The sequence below is a fragment of the Panicum virgatum genome, chromosome 2N (genome assembly GCF_016808335.1).
Source record: "Panicum virgatum strain AP13 chromosome 2N, P.virgatum_v5, whole genome shotgun sequence".
Classification (NCBI taxonomy): domain Eukaryota; kingdom Viridiplantae; phylum Streptophyta; class Magnoliopsida; order Poales; family Poaceae; genus Panicum; species Panicum virgatum.
The window spans coordinates 6,769,278-6,786,185 of record NC_053146.1 but is presented as its reverse complement, the minus strand read 5'-3'; the positions used below and the strand labels follow the sequence as shown (position 1 = coordinate 6,786,185).

Below are 16,908 nucleotides of genomic sequence, written 5' to 3'. Positions count from 1 at the left end.
TTCATCTTCCCAAATGTTGATGCCACACAAGCACCAAACTCCATCAAGCCTTTTGATCATCTTCATGAGTCAACACTTGGCTTGATCTTCCTTGAATGATATGATCCACTCCATATCATTACATGACCTCTTTGGTCCATCGATCTTGACCTTGCTCGCTCTTCACCGTTGCCTTGGTCCATCGGCGCCAAATCTTGCCCAAGCTTCACTGCCTCGCGGTCCCTCGCTTCAAAGCCTTGACTTGCCCTTCTCCATTGCAACCGGTCCATCAAGCCAAGCCTTGTCTTGATCTTCTCCACTTTGGTCACATAACTCCATGTCATGTCTCATATGCAATGAGCTCCTCGATCACACTATATGAGCATAGCATCAACCTTTAGTCATTTCTCCTTCATGGCACACGTTGCTCATACTAGTGTCTTTGTGTGGACTAATCTCCTGTGTATCTCAACATAAAACACTTATTAGTCCACCTAAGTTGTCACTCAATTACCAAAACCAAATAAGGGCCTTTCACTGGGTCCGCGCGAGGTGGGGTGGGCGGCCGGCGCTGCGGCGGCGCAGCCTCGATACGGAGCGCCACCACCTCCGCCCGAAGCGCCGCTGCCTCGATCCGCGAAGGAGGAGCCGTCACCGCACCCGTGGTCCTCTCGCTCAGCCGTTGGTGCCATGCGGGGACCTGAGGGAGCAGGGGAGGGCCACGCCGCGCCGCCCATGGCCGCCGGGAGGAGGCGCCGCGCTCGACCACGACCGCTGTGCCCCGTGCCGTGCGGGCCTCCACCGTGCCTCGCCGCCGCGCGGGCCTCCGCCTTCGCCGCTTTGCCCCGCAGTGCGCAGGTCGCCCCTGCTCCTGCGCGCACTGCCTTTGCGTCGCGTAGCTGGAGCTCCCCTGCTCCACCACGCGCACCTCCGCCTCCGCCGTGCAGCTCGAGCAGCTCGCGGGCGTGACCTTGGCGCCCCAGCGGCGCGCGCTCTCGGCCATGGCGGCCGTGACCTCGCTCTCGGACTGCGTGAGGAAGAGGTGGTTCGCCGTGCGGCCCCCACTCACGGCCGCCGATCGGGAGCTCCGCCGGGCCAGCGCGCGTGAGCTCCGCCACGTTCGACGCGAGGACCCGAGGAGGAGCTTGGGAGGGAGGAGAGAGGCGGCGAGGAGGAGGGAGGCGTGGAGGGATAGGGCGAGGAGCGGAGAGGAGGTGGTTCGCCGCCGTGGCCGCTCGCCGGCCGCGCCGCGCCCGCCGGTCCGCCCCGCCGCGGCCGCCGCAAGAAGGGGATAGGGGATCCGCCGTAGCCGGCCGAGGAGAGGGAGGAGGGGCGAGCTCGGCGTGGCGAGGAGGGAGGAGGGACGGTGGCGCTCACGGGCGGCGTCGCCGCCGTCCAGGTGGGTCGGGGCTTGGGCACCAGAGGAAAAGTGAGGAAAGAGGGGGGCGACGTTTCACGGGTGTAGCTCCTCCGCCTCCGCGCCAGCGTGGGCCAACGGCCACGTTGGATCCGACGTGGCAGTCCACGTAGGCAGTCAGACCCGGTCAAAGGGGTTTTGGACCTCCAGTGACACACTTAAATAGATTAGGGGGCCGAATCTGCATTTTCGGAGTTCGTGGACCTACTTGACACACCCTCACTAGTTTAAGGACCCATTTTACTAAAAAAAAATCCACTGTGTTCCCTCTCCACCTCGCTCACTCGTCGCCGCCTTCGTCCCCGCCGTCGGCCTCCTCCCGTCCTTGCCACGACCTCCAGCGGTCAGATCCAGCCGGGGGCGGGAAGTCTCACGCAGGCGCCGGAAGATTCGCCCCCACCGCCGCCTCCTCGTCTACCCAACGCTCGAGGCACCGCGGAGGCGACCCGGGTGACCGGGATCCGGGTCCCGCCCACCACCGTGGCAGGGACCCGGGCTCCCGGCGGACGCCGTCTCCAGCACGCCGACTCCCGCCGCCTGGCTGCAGTGCTCTCGTGGCGATCTCGATAGTCTCCGGCGGCAGGTACGCTCCGCCTCGCACCTACCCTAACCGAGTTGATGTATTTCTCTTCCCTCTCTTGTGCGAGCGCGCTCTTCTCGGCTTCTCCTCCACGCCTCCATCTCCTCAGCTTAGGACTTCGGAGTCAGCGGTATGGAGTAGTGCCTCGACGCGGCTACGGCGGCGGACGTCCTCCCCGACGACGCCGTCGTGGAGATCCTCTCCCGCCGTCCCGCGTCCCCGTGAGGTCCATCCACCGATTCAAGTGCGTCTCGAAGCCCTGGCGCAACCTTATCGCCGCCCCCCTCCACCGGAAGCGGCTCCCCCAGACGCTTGAAGGCTTCTCTTCAGCGATGTATCCGGATTCGATCGGCGCTTCATCAGCCTGCCGGGGAGATCCGCGCCTCCCGTTGACCCTTCTTCTTCTTCCTGATGAAGCTGCCCGGGATCGAGAACATCAAGCTCTTGGATTCCTGCAATGGGTTCCTCCTCTTCGAGCACGGTCGGAGTCTGGCCACGGTACCAGCCTGCGCCGTTTGCAACCCCGCCACTGAGGAATGGGTGGCTGTGCCCAGCGCCGGCTGTCGCTTTCATGATCCCTTGGAAGGGCGCACCGAGTTGATTTTTGATCCGGCTGTATCACCACACTTCCACTTGGTCCATATCTGCCAGAAACATTCTATGGGTGAGATTGAGGTGCGTGCCTACTCGTCTGAGACCAGGGTGTGGAGTGACTGGGCAAGCCAACACAGTCGATGGCAGGATGAAGGTGGATGAAAACAATGGTTTAATGGTGGAGCCATGCTGACACCCACGTTGTGCGGTGCCTTTGTCAATGGCATGCTGCATTTATTCATCTTCCGTCCTTAGGAGTATGGAGTATACTGGGGTGGATATCATAGGGAAGACGAGTAGGATAATTCCCTGGCCAGATAAGCACAGTTTCCCACTTTTTGTTGGTCAATCCCAAGGGCGTCTGCATTGCATGGGTAGACTTGAGGAACGGGAAAGAAAGTGTTTAAAATGGGCTGGCCTGTCCATTTGGGTTCTTGTGGACTATGATACTGAAGGATGGGTCCTCGAGCACAGGGTGAGCTTCTTGAAGCTGTTTGGATGAATGAGTTACCTTTATGGTTATATCAGCAATGTGGTCGCCATTCATCCAGATCGCAACTTGATTTTCCTTACTCAAATGACCAACCAGAAGCTGATGGTACATGACATGGACAAAGAGAATTTGGATGCCTTCCACACTCTTGGACACAACTATGGGTCTCTTACTCCATATATTCCCAGTTTCTTGAATTTGGTGCTTACAAATGAGCATTGAAATGTTGATTTTGGAGTACGCATGGGCATATTCTTCAGGAAATTGATCCCATGTACGGAAAAGCTAGCATGTAGCATAGTAGCGAGTGATTACTAAATGCGAGTTTTTGGTTGCTCAGACCTGTATGTTCTTATTTATGCTGAACAAACGGATCTTCCATATATTGTAAGCACTGCATGTATCAGAAAAGCTTAAATATAAACTCTGTCAACTGTCATAGTAAGATCAAAAGCTGCCCAATTATATAGTTTCCAGACCAGGTTTGGCAGAGACACAGATTATGAATGTGTTATAGATCAGTAATTGAGACAGTAATTTTCAACAGCGAGTTTTCTTTTATCTGTCAAGTGTTTGTTTATTTATGCTGAAGATTTAATGGTTACCCTCCATGTCTTATCAACACATCTATCAGAAGTTTAACTGAACTCTGAAAGATCTCATAATCTTGAAAGCTTTCTAGTTGATTAAGCCATGTTTGCATTTGCATGGATGGCTTGTATGTTGACTTTCAGGTAGTGAGTTTGAAGGTAATTCTCTTATAGAGTAGTTTGATGTTGGACCAGCACTATGGTTTTTTTTTTTCCTAGAGGAAAACAAAGACGTGCTGTACAACTTCAGAGTTTAGCTTGCCTGTAGTGCTGTCTCGGTAACTTTTATGGCGTTTCAGCTGAAACTCCAACACGCCTTGAAAACTTGCATATTATTTTGTAAACTCTGCATGTTGCATTTACTCTTAAAAATAAATAGGCAAAAATTATTATAAAGAGAAGAGAAATCCCAATCATTTTTCATGTGCTGCCCTGATGATACCAAAGTTTGAGTGTTGATTTTCTGAGTCCACAAGTTGAAACTTGTTGCTGTTCTTGTCAAACTTGTCCAGCTCCTTAAGAATTTGCATACCACTTTACAGGTTGCATTAATCCTGAATAGTATTGGATACAGCACCATTCACTGGTGCATCACCTGACCTAGCATCATCTTTTTTTTTTCTCGAACACGCAGGAGAGCTGCGTATCTTTGTATTAAGAAGAGAGAAATGGCCAATTACAATAACCAATCACACACCTTGGGCCAGAGTGGGTGATGGTAGAAAAACACAAAAAAACAAATAGGTAGAAGGACCTGACCACAACACCCTAATGGTACAGCTAATCCACCCGGTCAACGCCGAGGGCCTTAAGCCCCTTAGCACCTGCAACTTGCCAAAGGTGAAATTCATCCCTATAAGCTTGCAGGGCAACTTGTAGGCAAGGAGCTGATCCATCAAAGACACAAGCATTGCGGTGTTTCCAAAGGATCCAAGCCCCCAACATAACCAGTGAATTGAAACCTTTTTTGTGCTGTTTTGGTACTTTCCTCCAAGCTTTCAACCACCAGTCCGCCAAAGAGACCGTCCTTCGGTTGGGGACCAAAGCGACCAGATTCAGGGGCACTAAGACAGCGAACCAGAATTGTCTAGCGAAAACACAGGTTGTGAGGATGTGTTGTACAGTTTCGTCTTCTTGGTCGCAGAGGGGACAGCGGTCCGGGTGAGGGAGTCCTCTTTTTTGCAACCGGTCAGCTGTCCAACAACGGTTCCGGATTGCTAACCAAACAAAAGTTTTGCATTTTCCTGGAGCCCAAGACTTCCACAATCGCCTCCAAGGTTCAAACGTAGTGGACCCAAAAAAGAAGGCACGGTAGGCCGATTTAGTGGAGAAAGAACCTGAAGAATCAAGCTTCCAGTGGTGAGCATCTTCCATGGCATTAAGTGCAAAGCCCGAAATTAAATCCCAGAGCTGCAAGTACTCAGCAAGCCCATGCCAACCAAGATGCCAACCTAGCATCATCTCTGCTTCTTCGTTCCTGTCTAAGCTGAATTTTTGAAGCCCTTCCGCAGTGAACAGGAACTCCTCTTCAGGCTGGTATCATATGTTTTCAGTCCTTCTGGAACTTCATGTTGCTACAGATATTCATTGTGCCATGTTTACCTTCCCTTCAATAATTCCTCGCAAGTCGCAAGCAACTGATGAATAGATTGTGGCAATGTCAAGAGGGCTCCACTTTCGGAAATACTAATCCATTCAGTGAGACGAGGTGAGCCTTCTGACTGTCACGAAGGGGGTGATCCCCTTCAATATTCCGGAACTGAAGAGCAGCATTTATAATTGTAATTCCCTTCATTTTTCCATAGTGAAACAAAATACAATCAGGCCCTCTTCAACCAGGGCAAGCCTTAAATCGTGCCATCTTATCCTTTCAATTTAGCAGCATTTGGACGAGAGGTAGTATCCCTCTAGGAACTCCTGCTGCTGTCCTGCAAATAGTTACATTTCCAGTGACCAAAATCTTTCATCCAATGAAGACTGCAAAATCTAGGCGCCTTTGTGCTTCATTGTACATACCCATGGTGATCTTTATAAAGCTGTAAAAGCAGCTTCGATTCCATCGATCTTTCATTTATGATTTATGCTGCCACTCTATCAGTGGTTTGATGCTTCAACTTTAAACTTCTGTTATCTGAATTTTCGGTAAATTTTGCACTTTGTTCAGCTGTCGAATCGAATGATGGATGGTCATTGATCTGCCGACCCAGGTACGGCTGTATTTATAGGTACGAGTACGACCCACCTATATAGGCTGTAGTTCTTTTTTTTAATCATATATAGGCTGTAGGTGGCAATGGTAGTTTTCTCCCAGCTGCCATTTTTCAAAAGCTTCCTGTTTGATTCAGCAGCCTAAAAGAATCTTAAGGGTGTGTTTTGTTGGTGAAAAAGTTTGGATTTTGGTACTGTAGCACATTTCGTTGTTACTTGACAAATAATGTCTAATTATGGACTAATTAGGCTTAAAAGATTCATCTCGTGCTAATCAGTTAGATTGTGTAATTAGTTATTTTTTTCAACTGCATTTAATGATCCATGCATGTGTCCGAAGATTCGATGTGACGGATACTGTGTAAATTTTTTTGGAAACTAAACAGGGCCTTAGTAGCAAAAGCCCATCGGTTAGTAGGCCCAACAAAAAGCCCATACATATTTCTGTGGGATTTGGTTGGTCTGGGCCCGCCTAAAGCTCCCTTCGCTCTTCAGTCTTTAGCATGTCGTCGCCGGCGGCGGCCGTGCTTGTCAGCAACGGTGCCGTCTCCCCGCGCGCTCCCCCTTCCGCCGCCTCCTTCCTCGAGGCCACCCCGGGGGCCTACACCACCGCCCGCGGCAGCCTCCTCTGGTGGCCCCGCCACCTTCGCCGCCTTGCCGAATCCGCCTCCCTCCTCGCCCGCTCCCACCCTCAGCTCCTCGGCCTCCCTCGGCCGCGCTCCCTCGACTCGTTCTTCTCTGAAACGCCCATACATGCTCTCGTCAACCCCTCCGTGCGGCTCGCCATTCGCGAGATGCGCGGCAGGCTGCCCATGGTCAAGGAGGACGATCTAGCGCTCACGGCCCTGATCAGAGGAGGCGATTCGGTCTCCAGGGATGGCATCGACGTCTTCATCCATGTGGGGATGTATTCCCCGCCGGTGTTTGGAGATTCGGGGGCTAGGGTTGCCGTGGCTGGCACGGGAAGGGACGCCGCCGCCGCCAAGTACGCGCCCTGGGCCAGGTGGGTGCTGTTTTCCCTTTTCACCTTGCGTGTGATGCAGAGCTTTTTTCTACAAAGTTTTGGTTGGTGGTTGAAACAAAACTGAGCTAGTATTTGTTACCTTGGATGCAGGATGCGGAAGAGTATGGAAAGGATGAGGCCTCCTGGGATCACAGAGCTTCTGTTGACTAATGATGGGGATCACATTCTTGAAGGCTCTGTCACAAACTTCTTTGTTGTCTGCCAAAAGGTGAGTCCTACGCATTGTCCATCAATGAAAGTTTGTGATATTTACGAATTAGCCAAAGAGCAATCCTTGTGCACTGACACATAAATACTTGCACGGAATGGCAATAGTTCTTGGTACTACTCATCAGTTCAATAGTATCAGGTTATTGCCCACCAGAGCAGTGAATGGAGTATATTAAACCATTTCTGCAGTGCAAACTTGCAATGCAAAGTGAAAGTCATATGCATTTCACAAAATTTGTTTTTTTTTGTCATTTGTGGCTATTCCAACTGTACTCTTTATATCTGCAGTTTATGCCTCTGCTGTGGGGCTATCATCATATGAATGCACTGATTGGAATTTAGGCTAAAAGGATAATCCTTGGTGTCTTCCTTTGCATTATTTTTGTTACCATGTTAGTATTAATTTTGATGTCTTAATAGCACCTGCAACATTGATATCACTTGCATTTAGATTTGCAATATTGAATATCTTTCTACACATCTTTTCTGAGCCCAAACAAATGCATTATCATCTTGGGTTATAGTAGTAGTTCCTTTGTATAACTATTTTAACATGTGTACAGGAGGAACATAAGAGCAAAGAACCTTTCGCTGTACAAACATTGACAAACATGTTTGAAGTGCAAACAGCTCCAATAAGTGATGGAATTCTCTCTGGAATTATATGCCGGATAGTGATAGAGTAAATGTTCTTTAACTACTTTAAATTCCTTGTCCGTTGCCTTTATCTTCTTATTCTTAAATGAATCAGCAGATGGTGAAGCAAATTTCAGGATGCCCAAAAAAACTAGCGGGAATTAATCTAATGTCTAGTTTGAGATTACCTTCTTCATCTTACAATTTTTGCATTCTGTTCTCCTGCACTAGGTCCAGTGGGCATATACTTGCCACTAGGCCCAAAACGGCATACTAAAGGGATTGCCTAAATGGGGACTTGCACATTATTGTGCTGGGATCCTGACTGAGCTACTATGAGTTAGAGATATACCAAATGCTGACGCCTTGTAACAGAAGTTCTATTTGTTTCAAACAGGGTGTGCCATGATATAGGAATCCCAGTACGAGAGATCTCTCCATCATGGTCCAAGCATGAACTCTGGCAAGAAGCTTTTGTTACAAGTAAGAATATTCTCTCTCAGATAAGATCAAAGAAGCAGCTGCTAGTATGTCATGACCTTGTTTTGAGCATCACCTGCTGCCGTATCATATACTGTATACCTATAACAGGTAGCTTAAGGCTTATCCAGCATGTGGAGTCAGTTCAAGTACCTTCATTGTGGGAGGACGTACAATCAAAAACCTGGAGCGATGTCTCTTGGGCGGTGAAACAATTTCAGGCATGCCATACTTATTTCTCATATTTATTTATTTATTTATTTTTGTGATATTATTATAGCCTGTTTGTAACATTGTCAAAATTCAAAACTAGGGTCCTGGATGCATTACTACACAGATTCAGGTTAGTTTTTCTTACATGATTGTAAATTTCATAAACTATGACTAGCTGGCTCATGTGAAGATTGTTTTCCAACCATCTATTTCCAAACCTGTGCCCTAAATTTATGATTCATGAAATCTTCTTTATTGCATCATGTAGACAGAGATATTGAAGAGAGCAAGATCAGAGGAATATGACATCAACAATCTCCTATGAGTTATGAACAGTGTCTTTGATTCATTTGAAGTGTGTAGGCTTTATTTCTCCCCATCATCTATTTCATTTCATTTTATTTAGATATTGAAGATTGCATTCCTTTATGTGGAGGATTCAGGCATTTTAGGTGTAAAGGTTTCAGAATGATTCATTGCTTTGTGTTTTTATATCTTTAAGCAAAACAGGTCTAACCTCAAGGAAGGACATGGAAGTCAAGTAGATACCTTTGAAGTCTGGATCTAGTTGGGGGTATGGATAGTCTGATGGATACACTAAAGGGAGATTGAAAACCAAAGCTCCAGGAATAGTGTGGAAAAGAAAAGAGTTCCAATCCCATGTGGATCTATGTTCATTGTTTTCTGTTCTGATAAACCGACCCATATTTGAGGACTTAATTGTCATCTCTGTACTATGAACAAATGATCCCAACCGCACTCAGTAGCACACAAAATAGCACAACAACAACATAGCTTTTTTTCCCAAACAAGTTGGGATAGGCTAGAGATGAAACCCGAAAGAAATAAGTTCAAGGTTCAGGCACATTGATAGCTAGTCTCCAAGCGCTCCTATCCAAAGCTATCTCTTTAGAGATATTTCAATTCTTAAGGTCTCTCTTAACCGACTCATCCCACGTCAGTTTAGGTCTATCTCTACCCCTCTTTACATTATCGACCCGCTTAAGAACCTCATTACGCACCGGCGCCTCAGGAGGCCTTCGTTGGACATGTTCAAACCATCTCAGCCGATGCTGGGTAAGTTTCTCCTCAATTGGTGCCACTCCGACCCTATCCCGAATAACTTCGTTCCGGACTCTATCCCTCCTTGTGTGTCCGCAAAACCACCGCAACATCCGCATCTCTGCTACACTCAGTTGCTGGACATATCGTCTTTTTTAGGCCAACATTCAGCATCGCCGGACGAATTGCTGTCCTATAGAATTTGACTTTTAGTTTTTGTGGCACCCTCTTGTCACAAAGGATGCCAGAAGCTTGCCGCCATTTCAACCAGCCAGCTGAAATTCTATGCCTAACATCTTCATCAATGTCGCCATCCTTTTGTAACATCGATCCTAAATATCGAAAAGTATCCTTCTGGACCACCACTTGTCCATCTAGACTAACGTCTCCCCCCTCATGCCTAGTCGCGCTGAAATCGCACATCATGTACTCGGTCTTGGTCCTACTAAGTCTGAACCCTTTCGACTCTAACGTGCGTCTCCACAGCTCTAACTTCCTATTAACCCCTGCCCTACTCTCGTCAACTAGCACCACATCATCAGCAAAGAGCATACACTAAGGGATCTCACCTTGTATATCCCTTGTGACCTCATCCATCACTAAAGCAAATAAATAAGGGCTCAATGCTGACCCCTGGTGTAGGCCTATGTTAATAGGAAAGTCAGTGGTGTTGCCATCACATGTCCGGACAAACGTCGTCGCATCCTTGTACATATTCTTAATGAGGGTAATGTACTTAGTTGGGACTTTGTGCTTCTCCAAGGCCCACCACATGACATTTCTCGGTACTTTGTCATATGCCTTCTTAAGGTCAATGAAGACCATGTGCAAGTTCTTTTTCTGTTCCCTATATCTCTCCATCAATTGTCGTATTAAGAAAATCGCCTCTATGGTTGACCTTCCAGGCATGAACCCAAATTGGTTTTGGGTCACACTTGTCACTCTTCTTAGGCGATGCTCGATAACCCTCTCCCAAAGCTTCATCGTATGGCTCATCAGCTTAATCCCACGGTAGTTAGTACAACTTTGAACATCACCCTTGTTTTTGAAGATAGGTACTAATATACTTCTCCATTCTTCCGGCATCTTGTTTGACCGAAAAATGAGATTAAAAAGCTTAGTTAACCATACTATTGCTCTATCTCCTAGGCATCTCCACACCTCAATGGGGATACCATCAGGGCCCATCGATTTACCTCCCTTCATCCTCTTCAAAGCCTCCCCGATCTCTACCTCCTGAATTCTCCTCACAAAACGTCTGTTGGTATCGTCAAAAGAGTCATCTAACTCAAGGGTAGGGCCCTCACTCTCCCCATTAAACAACTTGTCGAAGTACTCTCTCCATCTATCCATGATCTCCTCATCCTTCACTAGCAGTCGATCTGTCCCATCCTTAATGCATTTGATTTGGTTGATGTCCCTTGTCTTCCGCTCGCGGATCCTAGCCATCCTATAAATGTCCTTCTCCCCTTCTTTCGTGCCTAGCCGTTGATACAGGTCATCATACGCCTTACCCTTTGCTACATTCACAGCTCGCTTTGCAACCCTCTTCGCTAATTTATAGCCCTCGATGTTGGCTGCACTCTTGTCAAGGTGGAGGTGCTTGAAACACTCCTTCTTCTCTTTAATAGCCCTTTGCACCTCGTCATTTCACCACCAGGTGTCTTTCCCCTCCTGTTTGCCTCCCCTACTCACGCCAAACACCTCTGAGGCCACCTTCCGAACACATGTTGCCATCTTTAGCCACATGTCATCTGCGTCTTCTCCTTCTTCCCAAGGCCCCTCACCTAGCATCATTTCCTTAAACGCTTGTGCCACTTCCCCTCTAAGCTTCCACCACTTTGTTCTCGCAATCTTGGCACGTTTGTCCCGGTGGACACGTACCCGAAGACGAAAGTCCGCCACCACAAGCTTGTGTTGAGGGACAACACACTCCCCAGGTATCACCTTACAATCTAAGCAATCACGTCTATCCTCCCTCCTAGCAAGGATAAAGTCGATCTGGCTCGAGTGTTGTCCACTACGAAACGTCACAAGATGGGATTCCCTCTTCTTAAACACGGTATTCGCTATCAACAAGTCGTAGGCTAACGCGAAGTTCAACACATCCTCCCCCTCTTGACTCCTGCTACCGTACCCAAAACCCCCGTGCACTCGCTCGAACCCTAAATTAGTCGTACCCACATGGCCGTTGAGATCTCCTCCTATGAAGAGTTTCTCGCTGGTAGGCACGGTACTAACCATGCTATCTAGATCTTCCCAGAACTGCATCTTGGTGCTCTCACTAAGGCCTACCTGAGGGGCATAGGCACTGATCACATTCAAAACCGAATCTCCAACTACCAACCGGATTAGGATAATCCGGTCGCCTTGCCTTCTAACCTCTACGACTCCATCCTTAAGGCTCCTATCAATCAAGATGCCTACACCATTCCTACCCGGAGTTGCTCCCGTGTACCAAAGCTTGAAGCCAGTATCCTCAACCTCCTTCGCCTTCTGGCCCTTCCATTTAGTCTCCTGAACGTATAGAATATTTACACACCTCCTAATTGCTACATCAACTAGCTCTCGCAACTTACCCGTTAGGGACCCTACGTTCCAGCTACCTATACGAATCCTAATTGGCTCGGCTAGCTTCCTTACCCTTCGCACCCGTCGAGGGAAGTGCGAAGACCCTTGCTCATTTTTCACTACACCCGGGCGTAGATGTAGCGCGCCATTCAGGTGACGACCCGACCCTTGCTCACTTATCATCGTACCCAGGTCATGATACGATGCGCCCTTGGGGGATGGCGACCCGGCCCTTGCCCATTTATCACCACACCCGGGTTCCGATGTAGCGCGTCGCTAAGAGGGTTACGCCCCAACGAGTTTCTTGTGGGTTTCAAATCCATTTGAGTGACTATTTTTATGCTGGTTTGCCAAAACCTAACGCAACCCTCCTCCTTTATCCGGGCTTGGGACCGGCTATGCTGAGACGACTCAGGAGAGAGTCTTCCAGTCAGCATAGGCGGAGTTACACAAAATAGCACCATGTTAGTTAATTTTAGAATAGATTGTTTCGATGGGGGAGGGGGCTCCTAATGTTGATCAAGTCATTTCAGTTTTCAGGAATGAGGTCCATTAGTGGTCTGCAGCCGGGGCTCGAGGAATTTCCTTTCACCTCGCCCTAGCTCCCAACTTGTAGAGGCTCTACGTAGGTGCTGATCTGGTCCGTTTGTGTGTTGATGTGTAAGTTAGCTGGTTGTTGTTAGGGTGTGTTACAGACCCTTTACCCCTCTAACATTTTTGGGGTTCTTTTTCCCCTCTCTCTTAATATATTGATACACAGATCTCCTGCGTGTTCGAGAAAAAAAATTTAGGATAGATTTTGCTAGGAAGTCCTTTTTGTGATCCCTGTAGGAGCTGAACTATTTTTGTATGTTCGATTTGATCATGTTCAAAGTCTGAATGTCAATTGTTGCTAGCTATTTGTCCTTGTTTCGTGTATTTCCTTCCATGAACATTTTGGCCAAGAGGTCGAAACATACATTTTGGAACGGCAACACCAAAGGTTTCCCTTCATCTCCTTTTTCTACTAAACTTTTCGGCCACTTCTGCCCTGAGATTGTTTGCATTTGTTTTAAAAGGAAATTTCTTAGAATTTCTAGAAACATTTGTTTTAAAAGAAATTTTTTAGAAACTTTCTATAAATAGGAGACTGGTTGGGGGACCATATACTTTTTCTAAAAAAAATGAAAAGTCAAAAAATAGTTTTTTTATTTAAAAGCCTGTTGAATGATTAAAAATCTTTTAATATCGGTTATTTCGCGGGTTGAGAATCAGTCCACGTCGCCCGTTAGCGCGCTAACCGTTGATCGGGCAGTAAGCGATATCATCCGTCCGATTGCGGGTCGGTTCAGGCATCGACCCTGCTAAGCCAAACCGGGGCGCTCACAAATCCTCGCGAACCCATGCTGCCGTGCATCTCCTTCGCCTCTCTGCCACCCTCTGCGGCTCTGCCTCGCTTGCACACAGCCTGCAGCATGACCCGCCGCCCTCCGCCGGCCGCTCGACCGCCTGTCGGCTTCCGCATCGGTGGCCACGGTCCTCGCCCGCGTGGCCTCGCTCCCCCATTGATTCTCCCGAGATTCCATCCCCTCCGTCCTCCCGGCCTCCCTCCTCGGCTCCTCCCCTCAGCTGTCGTACTGCGCCGCCCGCATCCATATCCTCCGGCCAGTGGACGGAGACAATACAAAGCCCGTGTGAGGCCGAGGCGCCGAGCCGTTTGCCGCCTGCTGCGCTGCCCACACCTCCCTGGCTCCCTCTGCATGGCATCATTGGCATGCGGTTGCTATCCTCGCCCTGGGCTAATCTGGCAGCACCTCCTCGATCGCCACGAGCAAGGGCCCCTCTAATTCCCGCACCACCGAGGTCCACATAGTCGGTCGTCGGTAAGGCGCCTCTTCTTTCTTCCTCAACTGATGCAGCACAGCTGCCCCTCCTTCCCTCTTTCGTACAACACAGATCAGCAAGGGAGATACAGCTCCGTTCCAAGCAATCCCATGTGTGGTCCTTGCCGTTCCTTCTCAACAAACGCAGCACACCTACTGCTCCTACCCTCTCTCGTACAGGCAGATCGGAAGGGGAAGCTTCAACTCCATTGCAAGCAATCCCATGGGTGGTGCGGTCTCCTCTGTAATGCCCCCTACATACATTCTCCTCTCCCTCTTCCTTCAATATATTTTAAGGTCACCGAGATGTAGGGTTTGAGAATAAGGATTCTTTTCAATTGCCATGGAGCTGAGTGAAATTTGTGCAAAATGAGTTAGTTATGATACAAATAGATGAATCCCTTTGTTTCAGAGTTCAATAGATTACCTTTTGAAACCAATTGTATAGGCAAATATGGGAACACTCATGGCCTCTTCATATGCAGAGGCACCCCCATCCCCACCCAAATCAATATTCAGGATTTTAATGCATGTGCTACTTTAGAGACGAAAATAATCCAACCTTTTGGCTTCATATCTTCTCATATACCATCATTCATGAAATGGGAACATTCATGTATATATATATGTTCAAAGTTTGTTCAAGAAATGTAAATTCGTGAAATCGGAACAATATTCATGAGGCTTGCATATATAAGTCATGTAACTGGATATTACGCTCCAAACACCTAACTTGCCAACTACAGAAACATGTGTCTTTGTTCCAAATAGAAAAAAAAATGCATTTGTCAGGTTTATGATAACCAGGGACTCCGTATTCCATAGCCAAATAACGATACATCAAGTACATAAACAAGGTTGCATATTTAAGTATAATTCATCTTTACAATCTTATATAAAGACCCACGTACAAATTCAATGTGCAAATGAAGAGATCCTTTTCCTCCACCTTAATATCTCTTCTCAAACTTTTGAAGTAGAGTTCAAAGCCTAAACATTTTATTTGAACTGAAGAGGGCATCTACATTGGCACTTTCAGTCTTACAGCATGAAGTATGATTCCTTTCACTTGCAATAGAAAGTGTTGAATCTCATTCAGATGTTACATATGCATCGTTGTGCTTTTGGACTTCTGTGTAACATCAACGATACACATTTCAACTACAAGCAATTGCTTGCCTCCAAAACAATATTGATTATTGTTGTCTTGTGATTGGTTAACCATGTTCTACATAAGGTCAAACATCTGCTTGCCGTGCAGAATGGCAAAGTCATTCCACTTCTGAACAAATGGCTGTGGACAAAGAACAACAATTGCTGCTGACGGTGAGGGCATACAAAACCATTGAGTAATAGCTCTATATCTCGTCTGTAGTTTGCATAATCCCTACTCTTTTCAATTTCATCTTGTTTTTGAAAGAGTAATTATGAATTTAGCTTAATTCTACCCTTCTAAATGTATGAGAACCTGTATTGCAAACTAAATGTATGAAATTTGCCTTCATGGCTATTGCTGTGTGCCACTTTAATCCTTTCTCCATTTATTTTCAGGTCCTAACAACCTACTTCTCACTGTTGCACCAACAGACACAGTGTTAGAACATGAAAGATGATTCTGAATTAGACTTTATCCACACCTTATTTAAGAAAATTTCTCACCCTGAATTTAATAAGTACCCACAATTATTATATAACACCTTATTATATCACACCCTTACAATATATATACAGAGCGAATCCAACCGCTGTTTCCTTTGCTCTATTATATTCTTACATTCCATATCCAGGGTCACTCTATGTAAACTGAAATCACACCAGATACTACATGAAAAAAATGGTCTATGCTTCCAGTGAACGCACATGGCACGATGATACTTCAATTCTTTTTATGATACTGCCTTGATCTTGACGTTTGCAGGTTCTGTGCTCCCCGTACATGTGTGCTCCTCCACCTGATGTCGTTGTGGCTGAGGTAAGCACCCACTACCCCAGGAATTGTTGTGCTTTGCTCATACAAAAAAAATGTATGAGTTACACTCCTGAATTTGACCTATCCAGATAGAACTGAAACCCAAGTCTGGACAAATTTTTTACAACTGGAGAACATGACATAAGATCAACTCGTATCAGTTTTCCAACTTGATTCAGGATGCCAAGCACTAGAGCCTCCAGAACCATGGGCATGGGCGCCAGCGAACATGACCAGTGACGAGCAAGTCAGTCCGCCTCACCAGGACCCATTGCATGATTATATTCTCTGAAAGATTTTCTTTCATCAGTAGTTCAGACCTCCAGCGTATTTATTTATTTATTTATTTTGTAAAAGGTGACCTTGAAGTGCTCCTATGACGTTAAAATGCCCTTGGATATCCTAAGCTAATGTCGGAATGTACCACCAGAACTGCCCATGCGAATGAATTAGAAAGCATAACTGTTAGCAACCATTGAATTACTTCAAGTACAGAAAATTACTCGTAAGAAGTTATGATGGCTTCTCTACGTGCATGCAAGCTTAGTAAATGAATAATATTGATGTGTCCATTACCTTTAAAATTATTCAATTGAAACACACGGAGTGTTACCACATAAAAGTAGAAGTTCACCTAACATAGTACAGCTGGCTGGTCACCTGGCCATATCTATGGTGATCAGACTTTTGGGCATTGAAAACAAATTATCAATTGAACTGCTCTTCCTATGCTCAAGAACACTATATTGTTGATCAAAATAAATACAAAATGCTGAATTTTCTCTGGTTCGCTTAAGTATGTCCTGTTTATATACTACATCCTTTTCATTGCAACATTGATGCTGAAATTATAAAAATAAAATTGACGCTAATAACCTTAAGTTGCTGGGGAGGCGCGGCGATTTGAATGGAAATCATTTATTGGAGATACAGGTATTTAATTATGATACAAGTTCAATTGCTCACATCATCATGCTCAGAGCAAAACGGTTGTAAATGACAAAAGCAATCTTAACCCTT

General features: G+C 46.9%; 2 protein-coding genes across 32 annotated transcripts; both read left to right on the top strand.

The window, feature by feature from the left end:
• The first annotated feature begins 1,648 nt into the window (after nucleotides 1-1,648).
• On the top strand, nucleotides 1,649-9,183 carry LOC120659566. 10 transcript variants are annotated; one of them, XR_005669083.1, is made up of 10 exons: nucleotides 1,650-1,979; nucleotides 5,818-5,878; nucleotides 6,248-6,864; nucleotides 6,976-7,093; nucleotides 7,659-7,777; nucleotides 8,129-8,214; nucleotides 8,323-8,432; nucleotides 8,525-8,554; nucleotides 8,693-8,819; nucleotides 8,877-9,183. XR_005669083.1 is itself a non-coding variant. In XM_039937756.1 (10 exons), exons 3-9 carry the CDS (start codon nucleotides 6,365-6,367, stop codon nucleotides 8,747-8,749), a joined length of 1,020 nt encoding a protein of 339 aa, XP_039793690.1. In that variant the 5' UTR covers nucleotides 1,650-1,979; nucleotides 5,818-5,878; nucleotides 6,248-6,364; the 3' UTR covers nucleotides 8,750-8,779; nucleotides 8,935-9,183. The 10 variants fall into 10 exon arrangements, 9 of the variants coding, with proteins under 9 accessions (XP_039793683.1, XP_039793690.1, XP_039793689.1 ...); XM_039937756.1 differs by having other exon boundaries at nucleotides 8,693-8,779; nucleotides 8,935-9,183; XM_039937755.1 differs by having other exon boundaries at nucleotides 8,693-8,779; nucleotides 8,927-9,183.
• Nucleotides 9,184-13,446: 4,263 nt separating this feature from the next.
• LOC120659569 lies at nucleotides 13,447-16,363 on the top strand. Of its 22 annotated transcripts, none has more exons than XR_005669093.1 (4): nucleotides 13,447-14,149; nucleotides 15,181-15,245; nucleotides 15,471-15,891; nucleotides 15,978-16,363. XR_005669093.1 is itself a non-coding variant. In XM_039937760.1 (4 exons), exons 1-4 carry the CDS (start codon nucleotides 13,950-13,952, stop codon nucleotides 16,080-16,082), a joined length of 390 nt encoding a protein of 129 aa, XP_039793694.1. In that variant the 5' UTR covers nucleotides 13,448-13,949; the 3' UTR covers nucleotides 16,083-16,363. The 22 variants fall into 22 exon arrangements, 5 of the variants coding, with proteins under 5 accessions (XP_039793694.1, XP_039793692.1, XP_039793695.1 ...); XR_005669090.1 differs by having other exon boundaries at nucleotides 13,448-14,163; XM_039937760.1 differs by having other exon boundaries at nucleotides 13,448-14,163; nucleotides 15,157-15,245; nucleotides 15,838-15,891; nucleotides 16,050-16,363.
• Nucleotides 16,364-16,908: the final 545 nt, after the last annotated feature.

Bases quoted from the DNA above. Each gene is read 5' to 3' on its own strand.
- LOC120659569 (XM_039937758.1), top strand. From the start codon at position 13,950: ATGCAGCACAGCTGCCCCTCCTTCCCTCTTTCGTACAACACAGATCAG. The intron at 14,164-15,156 runs GTAATGCCCCCT...GTTCTACATAAG, and splicing joins TGGGTGGTGCGGTCTCCTCT to GTCAAACATCTGCTTGCCGT. The intron at 15,892-16,067 runs GTAAGCACCCAC...AACTTGATTCAG, and splicing joins CTGATGTCGTTGTGGCTGAG to GATGCCAAGCACTAGAGCCT.
- LOC120659566 (XM_039937756.1), top strand. From the start codon at position 6,365: ATGTCGTCGCCGGCGGCGGCCGTGCTTGTCAGCAACGGTGCCGTCTCC. The intron at 7,778-8,128 runs GTAAATGTTCTT...TGTTTCAAACAG, and splicing joins ATATGCCGGATAGTGATAGA to GGTGTGCCATGATATAGGAA. The intron at 8,433-8,524 runs GCATGCCATACT...ATTCAAAACTAG, and splicing joins GGGCGGTGAAACAATTTCAG to GGTCCTGGATGCATTACTAC.